The sequence below is a fragment of the Sylvia atricapilla genome, chromosome 8 (genome assembly GCF_009819655.1).
Source record: "Sylvia atricapilla isolate bSylAtr1 chromosome 8, bSylAtr1.pri, whole genome shotgun sequence".
In the NCBI taxonomy this organism is placed as follows: Eukaryota; Metazoa; Chordata; class Aves; order Passeriformes; family Sylviidae; genus Sylvia; species Sylvia atricapilla.
Genome location: NC_089147.1, coordinates 8,393,408 through 8,407,018, shown reverse-complemented (window position 1 = coordinate 8,407,018; position 13,611 = coordinate 8,393,408). Strand labels below are relative to the sequence as shown.

General features: G+C 42.4%; 1 protein-coding gene across 2 annotated transcripts in view; it reads right to left on the bottom strand.

Annotated features, from left to right (window-relative positions):
* CCDC186 (coiled-coil domain containing 186) overlaps nt 1-7,921 on the bottom strand; it is a 35,230-nt gene extending 27,309 nt beyond the window's left edge. The window contains exon 1 of one of the 2 annotated variants that reach the window (XM_066323548.1): nt 7,803-7,921. Coding sequence is in view for 1 of the 2 variants with exons in the window: in XM_066323547.1 (XP_066179644.1) it covers nt 3,915-3,927 (13 nt within the window). In the remaining variant the exon portion in view is untranslated. Of the gene's footprint in view, nt 1-3,914; nt 3,943-7,802 lie in introns of those variants that run through there. The other variant, XM_066323547.1, reaches the window with a different exon arrangement.
* Between the last annotated feature and the right edge of the window lie 5,690 nt (nt 7,922-13,611).

Genomic DNA, 13,611 nt, shown 5'->3' with positions numbered 1-13,611 from the left:
GGTTTTGCATCATCTTTGGGCAGATGTTCTCCACTCCTGGCTGGGCTCCTAAGAGAGGCCTTGTAGCACAGTCACTGATGAAGAGGGAATCATCTACCCTGGAAAAAGTACATGTGCTAGCCACAAAATCATGAAAAAAGCAGTTCTCACATCAGCTTAGACCACATATGCTCTTCTTTACCTCTGGATATGTAAAAAGTATCCAGACAGGTTTTATAGGATATTTAAACAAGCTCATTTTTAAACAAAAGTACAAGGTAGCTTTCCTCTTTCCATGTCATATTGGTCACAGCAGAGTACTCAAAATTCCTTTAGAATACACTGAAGTCTCAAAACTACTCAAAGCTGCCATAGGGCTGTGATGCATTTCAGGGAACAGGTGGGGGACAAAGAAAGGAGTGAGGCAGATGACTCCAACACTCAGCAGTGTCCTGAGTACCATGACACGGCCTGGCAAGAAGCTCAGTGACAGAAAAACCTGGTGACACCAACACCAGCAGCCCAAGTTCCCAGAAGTCCCTACTGCCCTTATCCTGATGTCACCTCAGGACTCAAGAGTTGCTTTGTCACTGCAGTGTGTGCTGTAAACTTGGTAAGGAATGATTGCACACCTCTAAACAAAGTCCATGTATTTACAAGAAAAACCTATCTAGAAAATAAGGCCCTTGAAATTGCTTCAGAGCAGTTCTCTTCATGCTGAATTTGTGACCCATACTTCCTGGTTCTTTGTCAAGAACTGGATGATAACTCACAAAATTCCTGCTGTTACTATTTATTTTGTTTTCCAATACGGCACATTCTGAAGATAAGTTGCACTGGAAATTCATCACAAAAATCCAAGCAAACATCCTTAAGCAGGAGTCTCTTCAGATGCTCTGTAACACTCACCAACCTTCCATATTGGTTCTGGTTTGTGAATTCTGCAGTTTAGGTTCAGTGTCCAGTGTCAGACACCAGGAGAAGGGATGCTTGTCCTTTAGGGTTTCTTACAGAGACAGCTACAAAAGGGTTGACTCTTAACATCCTCAGACTCCCCATTGAGACTAAATAACGACTTTTCCCCAGTACCACACCAACAGACTGGGCAGCAACACATAGTTCAACCAAGCAGCTGTCTGTCCCAGGCACTGTTACTGCTCTCTGTAACACACTCCAACTGATTTTACAAACATTTCTCCAATTCAACAAGAAATGCCCATTTATGGGTTTACAGAGATTTCTGTTTGCTAGCTGATCCCGATGTTGTGGGAACAAGAAGGTTAAAAATAGCTCCATGTTAATACTGAAGGTGCTGCATGCAGACATCTATGAATCACTCCAGTTTTGGCAAGATTCAATTTAGGAAAGTAGACATACATATATATATATGTTGCCTACATATATAGAAAGTCGTGGGGTTTCTCTCTGCACAGCTCAGTACTGGATGAACAGAAAATGCTACACCCCAGCTAAACCAGGCAGAAATGTAATGCTTTCACAATGACTGCCCTGTTTGTTCACCTGCAATACTTCAGGAACCAAAGTAGAGCACTGAAGCACCTGAAACTGTAGCTGATCTAAAGAGATACCAGGAACTGTTCACTTTTATTACTCTGGCATTTTAACAACTCTCCCCAGTTGTGAGGCCTGTTCATTGATACATGCTATATCTGAAAAAGAGAAATACTTTTAACTTAGCTGTACAATCTTTCAAAGATTATCCAATAATAAAATATTAAAGGTTAAAAAGCCAACCTACAAACACCAAAAAGCTACTAAAATTCTCCAAACTACCAGCTCAATCTAGAATTGGGAGGTCTGGAAGACTTTTTTTTTTTTTTTAACAATGAAAAGCATTATCCTCATAAAATTTTAACAGCAAAGAAAATATTGATTTTTTTCCCCTGCATCACTCAAGAGCAAATTAAAATGCAGTTGTGTGAATCTGCAAGAGGAAGTTATATACATTTTACAGCTATTTTGAAGATTCACACTTACACTTCAAGTCACACTGTAAATCACTCTCCCATTACTCCAGCCCTCCAACTACGAGTTAAAGCTCTCAGCAACCTGCTCAGACACACTTGTGGACTGGACTCAGCTACAAATGAAATGTCCACTATGTCTTACTGTGTTCTGTGTCTTGACCTGTAAAAGTACTGAGCACAAGTAGTTTCCCATCTTAGCAACAACTTGGAGGTGAGCTGAGACTTCAGCTCTTTCTGCTGGAATGGAACCTAACATTTACTTTACATGCAAGCAAGGACTGGCTTTTACTCAGTAATATTGAGCAGTGTTTCAAAATGAACTTTTTTTCTGATATAATTTTCAAAAATTCTCAAAGATCAGCAATGCCCTAAATCTGTCCTGAGACAGCAGTTTTACATTTAACCCTTGGAAGTCGTTCTTCAACAACAATTACGATTTTAAAAAGGAAGCCAGTGTATATGCCAACGCAGAATCAATATATACTCCACCATTTAAACTACTCTGCCTCCTATTCATTCACTTAAAGAATATATAATATTAAATTCCAATCCACAGACTGATTTTTATACATGGTTCATTACACTCAAGCAGAATGCCATCCTGGTAGCACCTCTCTTCAAATATGAAGTTACTGAAGCTCATGAAGCAAAGATAAATACATAACTTTACCAAAAGCACATTTATCATTTATAGTGCAATAATAGCTTGGTTCTTTTCCAAATCACTGCAGTATAGACTAAAGGCTCTACTAAAGAGATTTTTTTTTTACTGCCTTATATTTCCACTCATGCATCTATGAAACGAAGTGACATATGACTGAAATGTCAAAGTCAAAAGACTTTCATGGCAAAGCTCTGCTGCTCATCAGACACCCCAGTAAAAGTAAAAGCTGCACATGAGCACCATTTGAACAGCTCAATTACAGACCCATTTCCTTCTTGCAGGTTCCTGAGCAACAAAAAGGGAAAGAACAAGTGCTTTAGCCAGTTCAGTTGCAAACTCAAGAGTTAATGTGAGATGCAGTATAATCCAGTGTAACACCGGAGATGGACTTTGTATTTCAAAGACTTAATTAGGATTTATTGGCTGAAGAATACTGAAGAGAAGAATAATGATTTGTAGAGTTTTCTTGACAAGTCATGTACATATGAAGCAACCAGCAACCCAATGTAAAAAAGCTTCACAAATGCCCTAGTATGTATTAGAAAGAACAAAATTTTCCTTAACAGTTTGTTCCCCAAAGGTCTGTTCACCTCCTTTAGCTATCACACTATAAAATATTCCACTCTTGGATGAATCACAACAGAAAAATAAAGTACTTTCTATTATCTTTAAAGACATTATCCTAAGGCAGAGATATTAAAGTAACCATTAACAGCCAGACAACTGTTAGAATTGGTTGCCATTTTAATTCAATTTCCAACCTATTACACTCAGGTAAGAGATGAACCTGTTAGACAGTTTATGTGCCACCACGTGTATAATGACAACCCAACAAGATTGCTACAGAATAATTCTGGGGTATGAAAACATTTCTAGATCCTTACAGTTGTGTTTTTCATTGCAAAATTCAAAAATGCCTTTCTTCAAGAACTTTTCACACATTTACTCCATAATAATCATACTTAAGCAAACTAAAATGCTTTTCCAAGTCAGTGCCAACCTGCCATTGCATCAGAACTCCTGGTAACAATTTTACACGACAGTAAGACTAAAAACAAAATTGAAGAGAATTTTTTTAGTTTCTTTTAGCTCACTGTAATCTTAATAATACTTTTACCTAAACTAATCTGGACAGACCGACCACACCTTTCTACTTCACTTTTTGCGTGAAGTTTTTTGTTTCTTTTTCCTAAGGCTACTTTTTCCATAGCTACTGTCTACCAGTCAACACAGAGATCAGCAAAACACACTTCCCTATTGTTCCCAGTTAATATCCAGCTTACCTGTGTTTTGCATGGTATCTTTCACAAGAACTCTGTCACAAACTCTCAGACTAAGCATTACATCACCAGGTAACACTGCAAAACAGAGAAGCTCAAGTACTAGAGATAACTCTGTTCTCAACTGAAATTTGTTTTAAAAGAAAGGAAAAGGATTCTGCTAAAGAAATTCTGGTTTACGTAAGACACAAAATGCAGCTCTACTATATAGCAGCTGTGTAGAGAGACAAATCAAAGGTTTGAACTAAATTGAAAGGGACTGGGAAAAACAGGTCCAAAAAAGCCAGGCATTTTACATAATCTAATGTGAGATGAATTTCAAAGCTCTTCAGGCTTCAGGTTCATATATTTGCTTACAATTCCACATCCAACATTAATCAGAGCAGCAAGTCACCCAAGTTATGAAACACACTAAAAGGAGATGAACTGGATTGGAAAGCATCACTGCCTAAGAAAAAGGCAGAACTCTTAAGCTTACGAAGAAGAGATGATGTTGATCGCCACTGCTTGTACTCCATCCAAAAAGAGGGTGGCCATGGGATCTCACACACTCCCAGCCACCCTGTATATACAGACAGCACATATGGGAAGCAACATACCAGAGTCCCACCCACACTAGGTGTCCCAATACTAATTCACTTTTGCCCAAGATCAAATAGAAGTGGAGAAGCTGGCTGTACACTGGGACATGGAGTCCTCCAGCCCAGGCAGAACTTGACACGCTTCTGACTCAACTCACACAAAGACCTGCTTTGATGCACATGATCGAAGGGAAGGAGTGGAATAGTGACTATACACAGTGGGTACTTGCAGGGTTTCTTTGCTTTTATCAGCTTAACACTTCAACTCAATTATTCTTCCCAGGTTTTTAATGTGACTTCATTAAACACCAACGGCAGTGCCAAGGTGCAGAGCTCAGCATTTCTATCAATTCTCTGAACATGAGACAAGTATTTCAGAAGACAAGGTTTACTCAAACTTTATATTTGCTTTCCTTTGCTTACCTTTAAGTTAGAGAATTGAACAGAAATATACAATTCCTTCAAGGCAGTACCAGGTGTTCTATCAAACTCATGCACATGGTTAATATTATGGTCATATTAACTCCATGTCTTAAGTCAACAGCACACTCCAAAATGAAGTTCATCAGTTAAGGTTTAACAAGTGAGGCAGGATTTGCTCCCATCATAACACAAGTCTTAGGGTACACCTTGAGAGTGTTATTTTTTGTCAGAGGAGCCCCAACATTGGAAGCCCATGTATCAGGGGAAAACAACACATTAGCAAAGACATCCTTTTTCTGTGAACATCACATGAGGCTTGGATTCTTCAGGGCTTACACACAGACTTGCAATCTTCTGTGTGTCTTCAGCACAGAACAACTCTTACTCTTACAAGTCAATAAAATGAGTCTATTTCAGCAACCAATGAATGCAATGCCAGCAACAGCACTATTTGTTACCCCTCAGGTTTTAGCACCCTGCCTTTAGCTCTGCTTACAACATGGCCAGGAGCAGCTCTGTCCTTACTAGAACCCTGTTTGCATTCACCTTCTGACACTGATAACATCACCTATGCAAAGAAGACTGTCTTAAGGGAGTTGAAGAAATCAAATTTACAACTGAGTACACAACCTTGACAAAGCACATGTTTTATGACAGGTCTTCTACACACCTGTAGCAGAGCCATAACTCTTGTTCACACTACAGAAGCCAGAGCTCTGGCAGACCTTCTCACAAACCTGCAGTGCCACGGCATTGCTAAGATATGGATCTTGGCATGTTTGGCACTGGAGATTGCAGCATGTTTGCTTTCAATGGCTCTTTTCAAATGTCGCTTCCAGAACATGCAAAAGGCTGTAAAACTCCAGCCATGAAATTACTGTCTGTATGGTCACTACATACTGAAAAACACCATTTGGGGGGACAGTAGAGTTCTACTGTTTTCAAACTTGCCTTTCCTAGAGTTTCTCCAGTATCCCTGAAAATAAGTAAGAAAACAGCTTCATCCTTTAAGGATGTGAAAAAGTTAACAACAATGAGCTCTACAGAAGACTGACTTCTGTTAATTAATCTAAGAAGTAGTATTATAGACAATATTATTACAGTAACAGTATTCCCTGTACTTCCTGAAATTAGGGTCATGATTTCCCCCTCTATTCTGACACTGATTTGTTTCTGATGAGATTTTTTTTCACCCTCAATTTGAGGCAGCAGGGTCTCAGACTATGACTTGAGGGTAAGTATTATCCACGAGGCTACCCAGTATTGTCCTTGGCAATTGGAAAATAAGTTCAGAACAAGTCAGCCCAGAACTAAGTACAGGATACGGCTTCCTGGAGCCCACATTTACTAATTTAACATGCCTAATGATACTATTAAATCCAGAAAAACATTGCCTTTCTATTTTTTCACAGCTTTTTAAAAAAACAGCTTCAGGAAATTCAGTATTAGCTTCAGGTAGCATTAAGCAACAGAGCTGCTAATTAGGACCAAATTAACCATTCTCTGTATTTGGTTCTTCAGTCCTTTTCTCAGCACTTCAAAACAGTGAATATCACAATGCCAACAAACATCTGTAAACAACTCCAAATCCAGTCTTATAAAATGATAGAAAAATACTGTTTTAAAACCAAGCAAGAACAGATAATTGGAGATTTTCAGAAAAAGAAGAGCTCAAAGGCAAGATTGAACTACTTCTTTTTTTATATATAAAATGAATGACATTTCAAATGTCATCTAACAGCCTCCTGAAACATCTTCATACTTTCAGTTTCTCATATCTCCAGAGCTTAACCATCTCCTCCCTAAAGTGAATGGCAATATAAGCATTCACAGCAGCCAGTGATTACATTTCCTTCCCCATGGAGAAACACAGTTCTGGCTCACAGTTTCAGCAATTTCCTTATACAACAAAACATAGTGAGACAGCAGCCATACCTGGAATTTTAGTGTATTCTGCTTGCAACATTTTAACTTCTGAAAAGCAGTTCTGCAAGAAGATAAAGCAAACCAGCACTAAAGCCAGAATGTCGTACTTCTCATCTTACACACAGATTTCAATTCCCTAAGAAATCCTCTTTCGGTCTGCACAGAGTCTCGCTGGAAGTATACATGTACCAGACTCACCTGTGCAGACTATTTTCCGGGACAAGAGCCAAAACCTGCAAGCCTACATCATAATCACTTTGCTGAAGTCCTTCTTTCAAACCTAGAAGGGCAAACAGCTTTTACAAATACTATCGGCAAAAACAAGGACACGTACCCTTACAGCAACACCGCAGCCGGCTCTAAAAAAATAACCTTCGTAACAGTTGCTGGGCTTCGTTATCTAATTATTTACCTATACAGCAAAACCAACACGCAGCCAATGAAACAGCGAAACCTAATTAATACCGCGGAGAAGAAAGCTGTACAGAAACAAAGAGCCTGCGAGCCGACACAGGAGCCGGCGCTGCCCGCTCCGAGTCCTGCCCGGGAGGGTGTTGCTATGGCAGGACCTCAGCCCCGGCCCGGCTGTCACCTCGCTCCCTCCTCCCACGGCCTCGGCGCGACCTCTGCCAGCCCAGTGCCCCCACCTGCACAGGGAGATTCCCTCGCCACCCGGGGGAATTCTGCCTCCCTCCCGTCCTTCCCCCGCCCCCGCGTCCCCCAGGGTTTACCGCCCACTGACAGTGAAGCGGCTCAGCGGCGTCGCGGCCCGTGCCGAGCCCGCCGAGCAGCGCCCGTCCCGTCCCGTCCCGTCCCGTCGAGTGCCGGCGCCCTCGGCCGCCCCGCGCCGGCCCCTCCAGAGCCCGGCAGTGCCCGCGGGGCTGGGGGACGCCGGTCCGAGCATCCACTCACCCACTCACCCGCCCGCCCTATCCGCCCTTGCTGTGGCGCGGGCCCTCACCCGGTCGCTACGCAGGCAGCAGGAGCGGCGGCAGCGCGGCCATGGCGGGCACTGCCCGGCGCCGCTCCCCGCCGGCCGCCCGGCCCGGCGCGCTGACACATCAACAAAGATGGCGGCGGCGGGCGGGGCCCGGCGGGGGCGGGAGCGGGGCAGCCCCGGGCGGCGGCAGCGGCCCAGCGCCGCGGCTTCGGGCCCTGCGGGCTCCGCCTTCCTGCGCTGCCCTCGGCACGGGCCGGCGGCGATCGGGCCGTGGCGGCAGCCGCCGGCACCAGCCGGTGTCGCGGGAACCATCTCGCCGCCTTCCTTCGCCCTCGTACTGCTGCGGCGTTCGCACTCGCGCCGCCGAAAGCCCGCGATCCACTGCCGGTGCTAAAAGCTGCGATACAGGCTGGATAGAGGACATAATGGTGTGGTATCAGTGCGCTCTGCGCCACGGGACATTCGGGAAGAATTTGCTCACAGAAAGGGTGATCGGACAGCGGAACGGACGGCCCGGGGGGTGGTGGAGTCACCGTCCCTGGAGGTGTTTTAAGGAAAGCCCGGACGTGGCTCCCAGTGCCGTGCTCTGGTTCACAAGGTGATGATGGGGTCCTAGGTTGGACAAGGTGATCTCAAAGGTGTTTTCCAACCCAATTGATTCTGTTATTTCCAACAAGATAATTTCAAGCATGCATCTAAAAACTGGTTCAGACTAGATGGGGTTTTTTTCTCATGTAAACATATGTTAACAAGGGGTCTCATGTCAGACATTCCATGGCATTATCTAAAACCACAGCCCTGAGCAGCTGCCTTACGGGAGAGATTCTTCACCCCGGCAGTTTGCAGAGAGATGGTTACAAAGATGCCTCTCCTTTTTGCAAGATCCAGTGCACAGCTCATGACAAATAGATTCTTCTTCCTGAAGTAAGGAAGTATCTCATTCTTCATAACCAACCCCTGCACATTATGTCAAAACTCTCCACCCACATGCCATGGAAGAGTTAATCCAGTAATGTTAATAAACAGCTTCACTTAGCACTAGCTGGGACTTCATTCCTTATTCTCATTGGATTAAAAAAAAAAAAAAGGTGGAAATTTTGCTGGGCATCAATAATCTGGACCACATTTCAGTGCTGGGATCAGCAGTTTTTCAGTGGAACACAAAGCTTTTTGGAATTCTGAGCATGGCATAAATGCCATTTTATTTAATAAAAAATAAATTGAAAAAATACCTTAGCAGACAAGCTGTTAAGTGAAAGCAGTTGTATTTGCTATAGCAGCTCAGCTAAATAACATCTTAACAATAGAAAAGGAAGTTAGAATTACTGAATAATTCTAAATTATTAAGTCCAGTCCTCTACTCATATCAAGGCTAACTGATGTTAGATCAGATTGTTCCTTTATTTTGTCTAATTTATTTTTATATACATATAAAAGCATACACATACCTACATGAATGAAATCATCACCTACCCAGTGATCATTTCTTCAGTTTGTATCGTGGATTACCTTCAAAGTGGAATATGCTGCATAACTTCACTTACAAACATTAATTAAGGCAGTTATTTCAAAGTAAGTTCTTTTTCTCCATATTCTTTCTAGGTATTTGGAATTCAGACCCATAACTGCAAATCTGAGGGTCCTAGAAAATGCTCCTTGAACCCTGTTGTTTAACCTCAGTCAGCAAATAGGCCCCACAAAGCTGCTGGCTCACTGCCCTCTCCAGCAGGGCAGGAGAGAGAACTGGAAGACTCAAATTTGTGGGTCAAGATAAAGACAGTTTAATGTGACAGAAAATAAAACAATAATCATGATAATATCTACAAACCCAGTGATGTACAATGCAATTTTTCACCACTTACTGACTGATGCCCAGACAGTTCCCAAACTGTGGCCCCTGGCAGCTTTTCCTCAGTTTATGTACTGAGGATGATGCCATTTGGTATGGAATCATCTCTGGTCAGCTGGGATCAGCTGTCCCAGCTGTGTTTCCCCCCCTCCACCACCAGCTTCTTGCTGGCAGGATATGAGAATCTGAGAAGTCCTTGACAATAGTGTAAACGCTATTTAGAAACAAATAAAAACATTAGTGTGTTATCAACATTGTTCCCATCCTAAATCCAAAGCACAGCTCTGTACCAGCTACTAGGAAGAAAATTAACTCCATCCTAACCAAAACCATGACAAAATGTTTTAACTGATTCTTAAAAACAACAGCAGGATCTTGAGGAAAATCAATCTGTAAATCTTTCACTGCTATCATAACTATAAATCTTTCAATGTCCATCATTTTGGGCAAGATAATACTGCTTCAGGTAACTAAACAATGTCCTAGCCATCACCTCTAAAGCAGCAAAGAAGTCAGTCATATGAAGGCATATGTCTTTAAAAACATTAAGTTGAAAACACAAATGGAAGTAGGTTGCAGAGAACACTTGTGCCCTCAACTTTAACCTCCAAATAACACTTGAAAGGCAAGTGTCTACCTCTTGCTTTGATCAAATTATGCTGTGCATTCCATCTTGCTAAAAATACATAAAAAATCAGGTGTGGAACAGAGATAAGGAAAAATTGTGTAGTTTCAGAAACCAGTGCCATGCAACACTCACTTGCTAATTGCCATGCAGCACAAGTTTAAGCTTTGCTTTCAGAAAGAGTTCTTTGCCACTACTTCTGCTATTCTGCAGCTGAGCTGCAAAGTTCACACTGCTGCTCTGTAAGAAAATCACTTCAGTGCCCAAATGCTTCTTTTCTTATTTGGTCTTCTAGTTATTTAAAGACAACTGCAGAGACATCAGTATGCTCTGGCCTCAGTCTTTTTAAGATTTGTGCTTTTACCTTGGTGTACACTTTGTCTGCAGTCAACCACTGATGTAAACCACTGATGTAAACCACTGATGTTACCTGTATGTGGTTTAGTGTGTTCCAACAGACCTGGTAAATTTCATCTGATTTTTGCCTTTTATTCTGGACATTTTCTAGAGAAGGATTAAAATCAGGTTAAGAAAATAGGGCCTGGTTAGTGGAGTTCTTCTTTAAAGGCAGAAGAAAAGGATTTTTTTTTTTGTACTCAGCTGGACTCCCCACAGCTCTAGTCCCAGAACTGATGCTGACAGTTCTGACTCTTATAATACCTGTGCTTCAGCTAAATTTTCATCTGAAGAGTATCTTATCCCCAGGAGGCAGCCATAGATACTTAGGGAATGCTAATGACAGGTGACAGAGAGAGACCTTCCCCAAACCACTTGCATGTGTGTTAAGTCAAAATGAATTACTGTACCTCTTAATTAGCCAGCCATAGCTCTTATTTGGCATGTACAAATGCTGAGAAAAACAATTCCTGAGTGAGAGAACTCACCATCTGAAAGACAGACGGTCCTACACAACAGATTTGCTGCTGCAGACAAGCTCTGCATTGCAGAGGCAGAAGCAGAATTTGGCCCACATATTCAAAAGGTTGTAGTTCTGGCTTTTGGCTCATGCTTTGTTATGTAAAAAAAGAAAAGGAAGTGCTCATCTAATTGCTCAGTTTCCAGATGACATTTGTTCATTATCCAGAGTATTTCTATAGCTTTGCCCACTGAAAAGGCTTACAAACCTATGTTTTCTCCTTCAGCTAAAGAAGCGTTAGCAACTCCACTGTAAGAGAGAACAATGAGGTGGCTCAAACAGCAGATGTGGTGAGTGGTACCCCACACTCCTGTGAGACCACTGATGTCAAAGGCCCACGTCTGGCACTGCTGAGGAGGAGCTGGCAGCAGAATCCAGCTTGCCCAAATCCCATCTTCTGTATTTATCAGAGGGCTGGTCTTTTGTGATGTAATTATTGTGGGCTGAATTGATTCCTGCATTTCACATTGTGGCAAAATTACATAAAGAGTTATTCTTTCCTTAATAGGGAATCACTTTCATTGTGTAACTGTTTTATTCTGAGCAAGCACAGTTTGCCAGGGGTCTTCAGGGAGCACCATTCACAATGCCCCATCTTCCCTCCATGTGTCAGGTAAGGACAGTATCTCTGCTGAAGCTACTTGCCACCACCATCACATGTAAAAATGTACATGGTAAATCCCAAGTGTGACTATGATCACTCAAGTGCTCTGAGTAAGTTACAATTGGAAAAAATTATTTTCATTATATGTTGCTTGGACTGTCCTTGTTCAGCCTGTAGCACATGGTGGTGTCTCAGCTGGTTCCTAGGCATTTACATCCTAGAGCTAGTGACACTGGTACAGTTACTACAGAACTTACAACTAAGTAAGCCCAAAGCTCTTGCTAACAATTGCAAGCAAGTCACACCAGCCTGGTGCAGCTCCTGGGATGTCACTCCTGATCAGCCTCCATGATATGAGCACTCTCCTCAGTCACCTCTGACCCTCAGTTACTCTGCAGGGAGACCTGGATAGGCTGGAGGAGTGAGCTAACAAGAACCTTATCAAGTTTAACAAGGTCATAACATCTTGCACCTGGAAAAATGTAATCCCAAAGTGCAGCACAGGCTGGTATCTACCCATCTGAGGAGCAGCTCTGTGTAAACAGACCTGGGGCTCCTGGTGGACAAGCAGCTCACCGAGAGTGAACAGGATGCTGGGCTGCCTCAACAAGGGCATCACCAGCACAGATAAAGAAGTATTTGCCCCACTCAGTGCTTGCCAGGCTACACCTGAAATGCTGTGTCCACTTTTGGTCACTACTACACTTGAACAGGCTGGAGAGGGACTAGAGAAGAGCCACAAAGAACATCAAGGTTTGAGAAGCTTTACACAGAAAGAACAGCTGAGAGAAATGGGCTTGCTTGGCTGTCAGAAGAGAAGGCTCAGGGGAGGCTTTATCACCACATCCCAGTATTTAAAGGGTGGCTACAAAGAAGATGGAAGTTCCTTTATTTTATATGGACTCCCATGGAAAAGGCAAAGGATAATGGATACAAATCCCTTCTGGGGAGATTCCAGTTAGACACAGGAGTAAAATGCTTCGCAGTAAGAAAAAACAATCATTGGAATAATCTCCCCAAGGAAATGGTTGATTCGCCAGCACTGGGCAATTTTGAGATTCAGCTGGACAGGGTGCTGGGTCACCTTGTCTAGATGTTTTAAGCTACAAGAAAGCCTAATTTTTTAATTTTTTTTTTTTTTTTTGAGAGAGAGAGGTTTGAATGACAGAGAAGTACTTCTTAGTGCCTTACTGGTATTAGTTCTTCCTAGTCTTAAGGGACAGAGGAACAAGAGGCAGGGATCTGATGAAGGTGGCATGATCATGGTTGCCCTGTCTCCTTGCAATCTCCCACATACAAGTGTGCCTACTCTGATATGCAATGCTGAGCACTTTGACCACGTGGATTTCTTGAAATCCCACCACATCTCATCAAATACCACCTAATTCTCCTTCTTGTTGTAAGAGCAGCCTCTGATCCACTTAGCATCTGCTCAGGCTACAGCTAGGGGCTGGAGGTTCATGTGAGCCAGGAAGAGCCTTTCCTCTGACTTTAGTAAGTGATATCTAAAGCACTGAGAGAAAACTCAGAAGTCCTGAGATGTGTTTTTCACTTTTGAGAATGCTTAGTTTAGCAGACAGGATCCTAGACTTAAATACAGATGATTTAGACTGAAACACTGTCACAGCCAGATGCCAAATGACTTAAGGCAATATAGCTATGCTTCAGCTACTTCTCTGTGAACAGAGATAATTATTCCCTGCTGTACAGAACGTGTAACAATAAAATCCATCACTGATTTTCTACACTTCAATAATAAGTACAACAATGTAGGCACTAAAATAGATCAGATTAATTTAGTTTTTGGTGAAAGCTTAATTGCACAGCACTGGGAAC